The 12,888-nt window shown below is 40.9% G+C and overlaps 1 protein-coding gene across 1 annotated transcript in view; it reads left to right on the forward strand.

Annotated features, from left to right (window-relative positions):
• Positions 1–584: 584 nt before the first annotated feature.
• Positions 585–12,888, forward strand: part of LOC121382702 (RNA-binding protein MEX3B-like) — a 28,030-nt gene continuing 15,726 nt past the window's right edge. Inside the window, exon 1 of the mRNA XM_041512247.1 lies at positions 585–1,020. Coding sequence (XP_041368181.1) covers positions 762–1,020 — 259 coding nt within the window. The 5' untranslated portion in view covers positions 585–761. The remainder of the gene's footprint in view (positions 1,021–12,888) is intronic.

Consider the following 12,888-nt stretch of genomic DNA (forward strand, 5'->3'; position numbering starts at 1 on the left):
TGCTTGTTTCTGTGGGTGCAGTGTACAACTCTTACTGTTATTTCCGATGGGAACGAAACTACCCGGTAATTTCTTTCCCGTACTATCCTAGTGTTATAACAGTTTTATGCGGTAGCTATTTCCGATTTGGCGGCACTTATTGCCCGCTTGAAAAAGTGTTGGCATGCGAATTGCCCGGCCAGGAAAAATACAGAGTTTCGCGGTAAACATAGCAGCTGGGATGTGCGCACTGGAGTGTAACTGAAATGTACACACAGCACAAAAGCCGTCCAAATTTAGCGCGAAGAAAATAAGCGACAGAGAACAAAGAAAAGTGTTTTTCTAGACATCCCCAGCTGGCGAATTGGAGGTGTATGTTCGAGTGGGTTGTTTTAACATACCCTACCCCGTCCAGCTGTCCTTTGTGACGGCAAAAAACACGAGAGAGAGGGCAAAAACAACACAATCCAATGTTTTCAACACCGTGACCTCTGGTTAACTGCCGAAGTTCAGCTCCGCCCCTCCTCGTTACGCTCGTCCAATGGGAAAACGGGATTCCCAAATAATAATTAAAGACCCATGGAATCCTGGGAAAAAATGACGTCAGCCTAGCCATATTGCTTTTGTGCATTGTGAGATACGGAAGAAAACGTTGAGGCTTTGTTCGCCTCACTCCGTGCATTTTGGCGGAGGCACGAGGGAAACGAGCATCTATATATCAACTCGCCTCATGAATTTTCGCATTTCTTTTCACGGATGTACCGGACGAACGTAGCAGTGTAATGCCAGCTAATATTTACGCCGATATGAATGCCAACAGTGGCGGCGGTTTAGAGGACCAACGCGCTTTGCAGTTGGCATTTGAGCTATCGCTACTAGGACTAAATGGAGATGACGATGCACCCACCACGTCTAGCCCCCCTCACTCTAACTCCCCCACGTCTTTGGAGGATGCGGCAGCACGGAAACGGAGCGCCAACATGACCGAATGTGTTCCCGTGCCTAGTTCGGAACATGTAGCCGAAATAGTCGGACGCCAAGGTGAGGAAAAAGTGTCTCTGTCTGTGTATGTGTGTACGTAATATAACAGGAAATGTACAGTGTTTTTGTTTTCGCCAAACCGCGTGGTCGACTGCACGGCTTAGCGGACGAAATTGGAGAGCTTGGGTGTACCGTTACCGATCGCTGCCGAGAAAAAGCTGGCAGCTTGACAGTTGTCTTTGTGTATTGGGGTTTCTTGGCTAATTTTTTCTTTATCTTTATGCGTCAGTGCGACTTTCTCTTTCTCCCGGCTTCCGTTTTCTTTGTTAACGCACACTGAAGCTGTTTGGTCTAAAGCACCACGCGTTTTCCTTCTCACAAGACAATGGCACCGGTTTCTGCGCGGCATCCGAATTGCGCCGCTGTTTTAGACATTGAGACATCAGTAACTTTTCTCTTTTTTTTCTTTGTTTTTTTAATATTATTTTTAATTTATTATTTTTTTTTTTTTTTTACTTTTGTTAACTACATTTTGTGGTTTGGCATCTCTTGTTGTTTCAATTATTGTCACCTTTTCAACACGGACAGTTTTATTTGCTTATTTTCCCGCTAGTTTTATTCCGCGGTTGATACTGAAGATTCAGGCGCGTCCAATCGATATTTGTCGCTTTGTGATACTGAAAATGTTTGCTTTAGTGCTTCTTATTTATACACATGCTAAAATGTTAAGTTTTCAATTTTTCAAATAACAAATCCCCTCCAGATAAAATTTCTATTATCAGATCACATTTTACGAATTATTTCCTATAGGTTTCTTTGTTTAATTTTTTTTTTTTTTTTTTTTAAGTTTCTTTGTTCAATTTCATGTTATTTCGTATAGTTTTGTTCTGCTCTAAGCTAAGTATTGGAAACAAAATAGTTGTTAGACTAACACAATTTTGGTGGTAGAAAATTTGTATATATCAGTAATTAATTTTTGATTTGTGAGGCAGTGTTACATGTTATTTTAAATTGAATCTGTCACTTATTTCCACTTCATATTGTACAACAAAAGAAAACCTTCAAAACAACTGTACGACCTTTGTTATTGCAAGTTTGAGCAAGTCGTAATCTGTTTCTGCACAACTAATCGAAAAAAAAAAAAAAGGAATAAGAGACGATACTTCAACAAGATTATTGTATCATAAATTGTTATAATTTTATGCTCACTTGCTTCCAAATTTCTAACTGCGGTTCAAGCAAGCTATGCTTGGCACACGTTTCTGCTGCCTAGGTTATCCAGATGTATATTGGTATACCCTCCAGACCCAGTCTGTCACATAACAGATGCTGTTGGTGTTACTGTGTGTGTATCCTAGACAGGATAACCCATACCACGATATTTGATAAAATATCACACCAGGTATGAAAAGGTTTAAATTTATTTTGTTTAACGACACCACTACAGCACATTTATTTATTAATCATCTGCTATTGGATGTCAAATTATGAATTACATGGACATTCTGACATATGTAGTGTTTAGTGAGGAAATCCGCTATTGTTTTATCATTAGTAACATGGGATCTTGTATATGTACAGAGGATAGCACATACCACGGCCTGTGATATATCAGTTGTGGGTGCAGTGGTTGGAACGGAAATAGCTCATTGGGCGGGGATCGATCCTAGCCCGACCGTGCAGAAGGCGAGAGGTTTACCATCGGGTTACCTCCTTCCTCCACACCTGGTATGATGGAGGACTTGATACAAGTAGCTATGCTTTCTAAGGCTCTTCGGACAAGTCTACTACTTACCTTAGTACTTGTAGCTTTTGGGCGGCCAGTCATTAACCCTGGGCAAGATAACTGAAACTGGATCTGGCGTGGGTTGTTGCCTAGGTAACCAGGTATATATATATATATATATATATATATATATATATATATATATATATATATATATATATATATATATATATATATATATATATATATATATATATATATATATTATATGCAGTGACTCGTCATACCAGTCGTTTCACAAAAATGACTAGAATATTCTGTTTTTGTGAAAATGACTGACTTCACGATATACTTGTACTATATTCATGAGCATGGTTCATTTGAGTGATCCTTGTTTTGCGCCATTATAACGGAAACCTAACGGAGAAGTGTATTGTAATACTCCTACAGTTGGTGCTTGGCGTGGATTAATACAGATTACCTATACACCTACTGGAGTAATAACATCGAGGTGTCACCCAGGTGCGTGTGTGTATTGAGAAGGAACTCGTAATTTGTTGGTCGTCACCCAAATGATATACCACTGCAGTGGGGGACGTAGCCCAGTGGTAAAGCTTAACGCTTATTGATGCGCGGTCCGTCTAGGATCCATCCCCATCGATGGGCGCATTGGGCTGTTTTCAGCCAGTGCACCACGACTGATATCACATGTGATTATGCATGTAAAAGATCCCATGCTACTAATGGAAATTTTAACTGGGTTTTTTCTTGACTGTCAGAATTACCAGATGTTTGGCATCCAATAGCCGATGTTTAATAAATTAAATGTGATCTAGTGGTGTCGTTAAACAAAACAAACTAAAAACGAATAGAAAATTGTAGCTGTTTTCTCTCTCTGACTGTCAGAATTACTAAATGTTTGACATCCAATAGCCGATGATTATTAAATCAAATGTGCTCTAGTGGTTTCGTAAAACACAACAAACTTTATACCACTGCAGTGTGAGGTACGACTCCTGTGTGTCATTGAGGTGCGAGAACCCGGGTAGAACCACCCGTTTATGGGTCACCGACTGAATTGCCAATGTCACAAGGATTACCTGCAGGGCATTTTGATCACTGACGTTTTAATGGCGGCGCCCGGGGGCTAACTGCTAATTGTATCCCAAGCGCGGTCAGTTGTAGGAGCAAAGAGAGAGGACAAGAGCTTGCCGGGTATTTTAGCTCATTGATGTTGTTTACAGGACACCACCTAGGTCCTGTTCAGTGTAGGCGTGAGTGTGGAAGATAACGAAATTGTTGTTCGCACTCGGTAAGCCGTCCTTTGTTCCCAGCAGTGATTGACCTAAAGTAATAAATGGGCAAACAATAAAGACGGATTATTAGACGAAATACTCGTCCAACGGTGATATTGTCGAGGTTATAGTGCGCGTTCCCTCCCGATGGTAATCAGTGGAAACTGCTTATTAAAGGTACCTCGTTTTAATTAAAAATATATGGTACACGTGTAATTTGAAATTGCCCCGAGGCGGTACATTGTTTATACCGTTATCGGTGTCATCATTAGTCGGTGTGGCAAGTCGATCCTGCAGATTTGTAGGTTAATTCGTTTTTGCCTCGAGCCAACTTCAAAGATCAGCGACAGGTTTTTTTGTCTAGGGAGCGAGTGCAGCTAAACATAAGGACACCGACTTGTACAGATTCCGAAGTACACTAACATGTTTGAATTTCAATACTAGTATACGACGATCTACCCCAGAAAACTTTAGCTGACAATTGATGTCATTGAACATTTATTAAAAACAATTTCCAATCCGTTAAAACATAGATTATTTTTAGAAGATTACACTCGTTTTGAGGGGTGGGGTGGGGATCAGGGAGTTTCTTCGGATCTGTGCTTGAGCATCATGGTATTGGACTATATTAACAACGGTTGTTTTAATATATATATATATACACATTGTATTGGCAACATTGTTTATGCAATAATTGTATAAAAGATTTTTTATAGAAATATTTTGTATTGGCAATTACAAAAGTCAAGAATGAAAATGCATTACAATTTGGTATATGAATCTATTCTTTTCATTGCCATTCTTATTTTCTAGTGATGCTAGAGCGTGTCATTTAGGCGTTACGCTTCAATCATTCGACCACCTCATCTGTGTTTACATCCACTGCAGGTTCAAGCACGCCTGTCTTGGCCATGTCCTTGGAGCTTCCCAGGAAATGCGCCCAAGATGGGTGCTTTGCTTTGTTTCAGCCCTCGGTGGATGTAAGGACGTGCTAAGTAAGTGTCGAGGATGCGCTCGTCTGAATGGTAGATGCTACAAGCGCAGTGGAGCATATTTGCTGGAAATAAAAACGAAATCAAAGGCTAGTGCGGTGGAACGGTTTCAATATCATTTACGGTAGGCCGACCTCAAAAGAATGTTAGTTTATTCAACCAAACATGATCGTCATTCATAAACTTATTGCCCCGCCCCGCCCAGTTATAAATAGTGACTACATACGGAAAGGGATTTCCCGTGTTTACACAATGTTTAAGTAACGGTAAGGTGTGGGGGTTTTGTCCAGCTCGAATGGCTTGTAAGCCTTATCGTGTGTACGCGGGAAGGCTAAATGTTGAACACTGTGGATTTAGGTTACTAAACGGTTGTCAAATATAGTCAAAAATGCAGTTTGCAAAATTTGACACCATATACTCTGTTAGTTTGACCATGTTTAGTTCGTTAGTATTAAATTTGCATGTTAGTGTCTTGAACAAACGCTGCATTTGTATCTGAAGTCGGGTACTGTTTCAAATACGAGCACAAGGCGTCTTCTTGTAGTGTCAGCTTTAAAGTTTTCGATGTCTTTATTATTATTATTTTCGTAGGGAATGCGTGGTAAAATTACTGTATTTTTAAATGTGAACTCGAACTAAGTTATTAGCGGAAGATCATAACAAACACTTGTACTGTGTGGATTAAATTTATGCTGAAATCATTTTAACCTACGGCCTTGGTCACAAGTTGGTGTTTCGTCAGTTAACTTGGGGTTTATATACGTTAAAATAGCTCTTATTGATGGCATCCTCATGGCGCACGATTAAATTAACTTTTTTTCTTTTGACAAAACAATTTTAATATGTGAAGCTAATTTAATTCTTGTGCTCCCTTATTTTGGCACGCTCAACACAATGGTAACCATGACAACTCAGTCAATCTAATTAATTTGCCACCAGATGGCGTGGGTATTCCCCATTGTCTGTCTAGGCGCGAAAGCTGAATACTGCCGGAGATGAATGGCATTTACGTAACCCGTCGTAATAGTTTCCGCCACTGCTCGTTACTGTTCCGTCTTGTGAATTGACGGGAGATCTTATTAACAATGGGGAGAAGTGTTGCCCCTGACCCACCCCAGCCTTTTAGGTTTTTATTTATTTATTCGTAAGAACCCAGGAAAGTAAAACAAAAAATGTCTTCTTTTTTTTTTTTTGGGGGGGGGGGGGGGGGCTAATATGGGATGATTCGGCTAAGAATATAAATTTTTCGACTAGGATCAATATTGATGTATTACATACATGTGGGTTAGAATATAAACATTTCGACTGGGATCAATATTGATGTATTACATACATGTGGGTTAGAATTTAAACATTTTCGACTGGGATCAATATTAATGTATTACATACATGTGGGTTCTTAGATTAGTGCCCTTTGTTTCCAGAACGTCACCGCTAATAAACAGCATTACTCCGAATTGAAGTATGAGGCAGTGAAGTAGAGGTAGTTTGCACTCCTCGAATTAAACAAAAACAGGGGGTCCCAGGGAGCAGGGCCCAATTTCACAAAACATCGTAAGCAAAGTTTTGCATGTAAACGTAAATCTACGACTTATATCACAATTCTCATTACTACTAATTATTACTACTAAAAGTACAACTAATGTAGTTTGCAGTACAAACATTTAATTTTCTTTGGTCTTTAAAACTGATAATAGATGCCAAACACGTATGACCTGAATAATTGCTAATCGCAGACGTTACGATGCTTTGTAAAAATATAATATTTTACTCGTAGGAGTCTAGTATCGGCCCATTTCAATCTCTTTTTAAAATGGTTTAATGCGTGTATGCAATGATACGGATATAAATCTGTCTGGTTCAGTAACAGATGGTGTACATTTATTTTGAAATATGAAATAGTTTAATGCATGCATTGTTACTGATCCATTAGTTGATGTAGTTTGTAATTTGAAATGGTCTAATACTGTAATAGTAATACAGACAGTGTTACTGCTACCAATCCGTGTACCGTGTTTCGTTTTAAACTGACCGACCACACCTTTCGAAACTTGTTTGTGCAAAGCGGTTCTTTGTTCTGTGTGTCCAGACTGGCCGCAGTACAAAGAACGTAGCGGTCAGTTGAGTGGACATAGTGAGCGCGTGTAAAGGGCGACGGAGGGTCACGGCATCTGGTGTAAAGGTCAAGACGTTGGCAGCTAGTGCCAGCTGTCTCTAGCTTCCCAAGGCCAGCGCTTCCAGAATCTGAGATATTTGAACATACGGCGTGTATCCGTGTATCCCTACGCCCGGGGTTTCTGGAATGCCATGTAGATTGGCCTCTCTGTAAAGGGTTGTAGTGTGGCTGCTAATGTCGAGATGGCTGTTGTAAATAAAACAGAAACCTAAGAACATTTTGAATTGATTGCAGGCCCGGGGTGTGTGTGTGGGGGGGGGGGGGGGGGGGGGGTAGTTGATGTGATAGGCCCGTACCTAAAATAACCATTGGCTCAATATTGAAAGCATTCGATGGCGCGATAATGTAATATTGTTGGAACTAAAGTAAAACGGAACTTTCAAACAAAAAGGGCTCTGTTTACATAGTTTCGGGAAGGGGGTGACTGTAGCTAGATACGGGCTTGGGCGAGGTCACACGCTCAGGTGACTGTTGATATCAGCAATGGACGACCTTGAGCTAATATTATATTAGAATAACATAGGTACGTTCTGTCGTGGGGTGGGGGAGGGGGCATGAAACATAGGTACGTTCTGTCATGGGGTAAGGGGTAGGAGCACGAAACATAAGTACTTTCTGTCGTGGGGTGGGGGAGGGGGCACGAAACATAGGTACGTTCTGTCGTGGGGTGGGGGCACGAAGCTCCGACCAGCTGGACTCGAGGATATATATTAGTTTTATAAATCATACTTTTGAATTCATCATGTTTTGACTAATAGACTTGCTTGACTTATCATTTGGGAGTATGTTATTGTTATTTTAAATAATACTGTACGTTTTATTCATCATCATGTACAGACCTGCTTGGCATGGGGTATATTCATTTTAAACCATGGTCGTACGTTTGTAATTACTTATCATGCTCCTTACTTGTTCGACTCGTCAGTATATAACGTGTTGTATAATTATTCATTTTCAACACGAGCAATACCTTTTATTATTTACCGTGTGTGTGTGTGTGTGTGTGTTGCCATCTCCAGTATCGTGTATCACGTTGCTGCTAGGTTTATGGCTCTTACTACGCACTTCGGTAAGGCTCGTCAGTTTAGGGTACGGTGACTTTGTCGTGCTCTGCTGAGCTTCAAGCGGAAACAGCCGAATAGTTGGCAGCGCTAGACTCCCGTCACTGATAGGCAGTATCTTGGAATAACGACCCGACTTCGCAGCTGCTCGTTCATTTTAAAGATGCAGTTCCGAGAATTGTATCGGATCAGGGCCCGTGCTTAAAAAATTGAGTCTTGACTCGATCTCTAATGACGTCACACGCATACAATTTGTATGGCGTTGTCATGACATTAGTGTCTCACTATCTATTAGTCTCGAGTCTAGACTCTAAAAAGTTTTATAAACACCAGGACCCCGTTCCAGAAAGCGATCTTAGCGCTAAGATCACCGTAAGTGCGCATATGTTAGCTGTGCAGTTACGGTGATCTTAGGGCTAAGATCGCTTTTTGGAACGGGGCCCAGCCCAGGTGCCTATTTCACAAAACATCGTAAGTTTACGTCTGCGACTAGTAGTTATACCGGGTATACATTATATACAAGTATTTGATATCTATTTCACGAAGAAAATTACACCATTACAGAAGATGGAACATTTAAGGACAAAAGAAATTGAAATACGTGTACTTTTAACGCTATTTGTTGTACTATAATATTAATAAAATTTGTGGTTTAGTCGTAGATTTACGTTTACGTGCAAAACTAGGCTTACGATGTTTAGTGAAATTGGGCCCTGGCCTCATGGCCATATAAATGATGTCATAAATTAAAGGCGCGAACGAAAAAACGGGCTATGCAAACTATACATACGCGAGCGACGCGCGAACAAAATTATCGCGCTCGCAATTTTCAGAGGTCTGAATCATTATTAATTTTAATGATTTGGAATAGATGATATGTATCATTATTGTACCCGTGATATGCCATTCGTCAAAGTGTGTGTGTCACTTTTAATACACAATAGCCATATGCGGTTGATTCGTGGGACGTTTTTCTGTTCTCTATACCAGTGTATTACTGGATATGGTAGAATACTTGTTTGCGGAATCCAGGCAATTGGCCGTATATGTTGGAGGGGGGGGGGGGGGGGGGTCGGGGTCTGGCTCAATCAGTAGTGTACTCGCCTGAAGTGCTTGGGCCAACAGTGGTAAAGCGCTCGCCTGATGCGCGGTCGGTCTAGGATCGATCCCAGTCGGTGGGCTCATTGGTGTATTTCGCGTTCCAGCCAGTGCACCCTTGACTGGTATATCAAAGGCCGTGGTATGTGCTATTCTGTGTGGGATGGTGCATATAAAAGATCCCTTGCTAGTAATGAAAACGAATATAACGGGTTTCCTGTTTATAACTGTGTCAGAATTACCATATGGTTGACGTTCAGTAGCCGATGATTAATAAATCAATGTTCTCTAGTGGTGTCGTTAAACAAAAGGAACAGTTTTGCTTTAGAATGGAACTTCTCAATAGAACCACTTTGATTGGGTTTTCCCTGCCTATAGACACTGGTATATCAGAGGTCGTGTGTGCTGTCTTTTCTTTCTGTGGGGAAGTGCATAAAACAGATCCCTTGCTGCTAGTGCTAACGGACAACGGTATGACGTATCACAATCACCAAATGTTTGACAATCATTGTTTCAATAGCCGATGGACAAGTAATCATTGTGCTCTAGTGGTGTCGTTAAACAAAACAAACGTTGTCTTTGTATACGTCGATAGGAAACAATTACACATAACTTTGACTGTGCTTCGTTTTTAAATCAGTGTTGTAGTTTGTGTTGCTATCAGGAGTCGATATTATTAGGCAGGGAGGCCAAACTATAGTTTTAATGAGTAACCCCAGCCAGACATCTGGAACTATGAGATAATCTTCTCGTAGTGTCTCTGATGACATAGTCTTGAGAATATATACGGAACGTGAGTTTTTGTCGGTGTACTCATTCAGTAGAACCCCAAACATACAGCATGTGTTTCCGTGACGACTCGTTCTGAAATAAAGAAGTGAGTGAACTGCATTCAGTTGAAACACTTAGAAATTTAAACTTGCTTGTTGGTTCCGTATGTCAGTCAGGTAATCCGTCCATCTTGTTCCTTTAAAACTAGTGGCACCAGTGTTTCATATTAGATTTTATTGCAAACTAAACCCATTGCCACGCTTGTATTGGAGTTTATTGCAACCAAACCCCATTGTTATTGCTTTAACACCACATCATTCGACCCTCGGGGCGTAAATGTTTGCCAGTGTCAAGATTGTCAGTAGCAGACTTGCTGGATAAAGCACGTGTTCATTTTGTGGTCTAGGGAAATAGCCACCATCTCATCTATTTCTTCGCCCTCCCCCCGCCCTTCTCACGTTTCCCTCTAAGGCCGTGGTGTGTGCTGGCCTGTGTGTGGGAAAGCACATGTAAAACAATTACTTGCTGATAATGGACAAATGTAACGAGTTTCATCTAACACTGAATGGCAGAATTATCAAACGTTTGATATCCAATAGCTGGTGATTAATAAATCGGTGTGCTCTAGTGGTGTCGTTATGTGTGTGTGTGTGGTCTCCTCCCCCCCCCCCCCTTTTTCTCTCATCACCCCTAATCTCTCGCGATCGGTCTAGGATCGATCCCCTTCGGTGGCCTCATTGGGCTATTTCTCGTTCCAGCCAGTGCACTACGACTGGATTGTCAGACCGTGGTATGTGCTATCCTGTCTGTGGGATGGTGCATATAAAATACATCCAATAGCCGATGATTAATAAACTAGTGGTGTCGTTAAACAAAACAAAGTAAAATTCTCTCTCTCTCTCTCTCTCTCTCTCTCTCTCTCTCTCTCTCTCTCTCTCTCTCTCTCTCTCTCTCTCTCTCTCTCTCTCTCTCTCTCTCTCTCTCTCTCTCTCTCTCTCTCTCTCACACACACACACCTACTACTACTACTACTACTACTACTTGTCCTAGTTCTAGGGCGGCGCGGTCATGTGGCTGTAAATGGAGGGGGACTAGTTTTTAATCAAAGTCACGTCTGTTCTCTCGGGTCGTCTGCTACTTAGCGCGAGATATGCGGCATTCTTGGCAGGCTGCAAGTTCGCTCAGAAAGTGGCCGTCCACACCTACAGTATGTGACACGTACGCAAATTAGATCGCCAGTTAAACCAGTTTTCTTTCCACGTGCAGTAATTGGCTCAATAATTATACACAGTCATTCCCGATATTTTTGCCTAGACTTGGGTTTGGCCCTGTTCTCTTTTAAGTGGCCAGTCTGACGTCATCCTCTGTGGTTTTAATTCAGAGCACAGCACATCCCTCGTTTGGTACTACATGTATGGAGCACAGCCATCCCTAAAGGCGAAGCCACACACTACGAGTGTCTCGTACGAGAATAACCCCGATTCTCACAATTCGAGCCGATTACATAGTTAGTTTGGTTTGTTTTGTTTAACGACACAATTAGAGGACATTGATTAATTAATCATCGGATACTGGACGTCAAACATTTGGTACCCCTGCGCGTGCTGTAACCTCACCGTGGTGCAGGGGTGTAGCATTCTCTTTGAGAATGGCCAATACAGCACAAATTGAAGTTTAGAGTAGAATTCGGTGTCCGTGAAATTCTTTGATGTTTGTATTTGTATTTTTGCACAGTTCTTTACACTGTTTTTGTTTGAACCTTGAATTTTTATATTGATGTTGATCATCACTTTATTTATTTGCATTACCATAGTTTGACACCCAATGGCCGATGTGTTTTTCGTGCTGGGGTGTCGTTAAACATTCATTCATTCATTCAAAGATTTGGTAATTCTTACAGTCAGAGGAAACCCGTTACATTTTCCAAAATGCATTGAGGGATCTTTTGTATGCACTTCGCACACAGGAAAGCACCGATTGCATAGCAACCGATAAAATCGTAATGGTTGACTTGTCAATCGGTTATTTTGATGACTATTCTCGTAGGAGGCACTGGCGTAGTGTGGCGTGGCCTTAAGTCTGGTTATACATGTCTCTACTCATTGCAAATATGAAGAGTCGTGTTGACAGGCACTCATAAATCACTGACCAGACAGTTATGATATCAGGTATTCGAGAAATCTGAGCAAATCCTGCCCCATCGGTGACAAGTTCAAAATCATTATCGGATGACTTTACAGTAGTATTACTATTTACAGTAGCGTAGGTCCAGCCAGTGCACCACGACTCGTGTCTCAACGGCTGTGGTATGTGCTATCCGGTCGGTGGAATGGTGCATATAAAAAATCCCTTGCTACTAATGGAACAATATAGCTGGTTTCCTCTAAGACTATACGTCAAAATTACTCTTTTTTTTATAGTAGCGTATGTGGTGGAATCCATTGTCTTAAACAATACTACTATAATTGGCATTGCTGCATATAATTGGCATTGCTGCATATCGTCAATGCAAAATTCTTCATCAGCATTTTTTTCTGTTTTGTTTTGTAGAAGCAAAACCACTTGTACTAGAATCTGGGGCTCGAACTACATGTACTATTAGTAAATTACTGGGTTTTAGATAACAATTTTCAGATCGTTTAAATGTTATTATTGTAGGACAATTTTTTTAATGTGTAGTATTCAAGAGTGGGGCCCACAAACTATGCTTTCTCATATTCGTATATGCATGCATTTAAAGAAAAGTCACAACAAAATATTTTTATACTTAAATCGCAGCACTTCATTTTATTAGAAACGATTAGACGCC

Source organism: Gigantopelta aegis, chromosome 2 (genome assembly GCF_016097555.1).
Source record: "Gigantopelta aegis isolate Gae_Host chromosome 2, Gae_host_genome, whole genome shotgun sequence".
Classification (NCBI taxonomy): domain Eukaryota; kingdom Metazoa; phylum Mollusca; class Gastropoda; order Neomphalida; family Peltospiridae; genus Gigantopelta; species Gigantopelta aegis.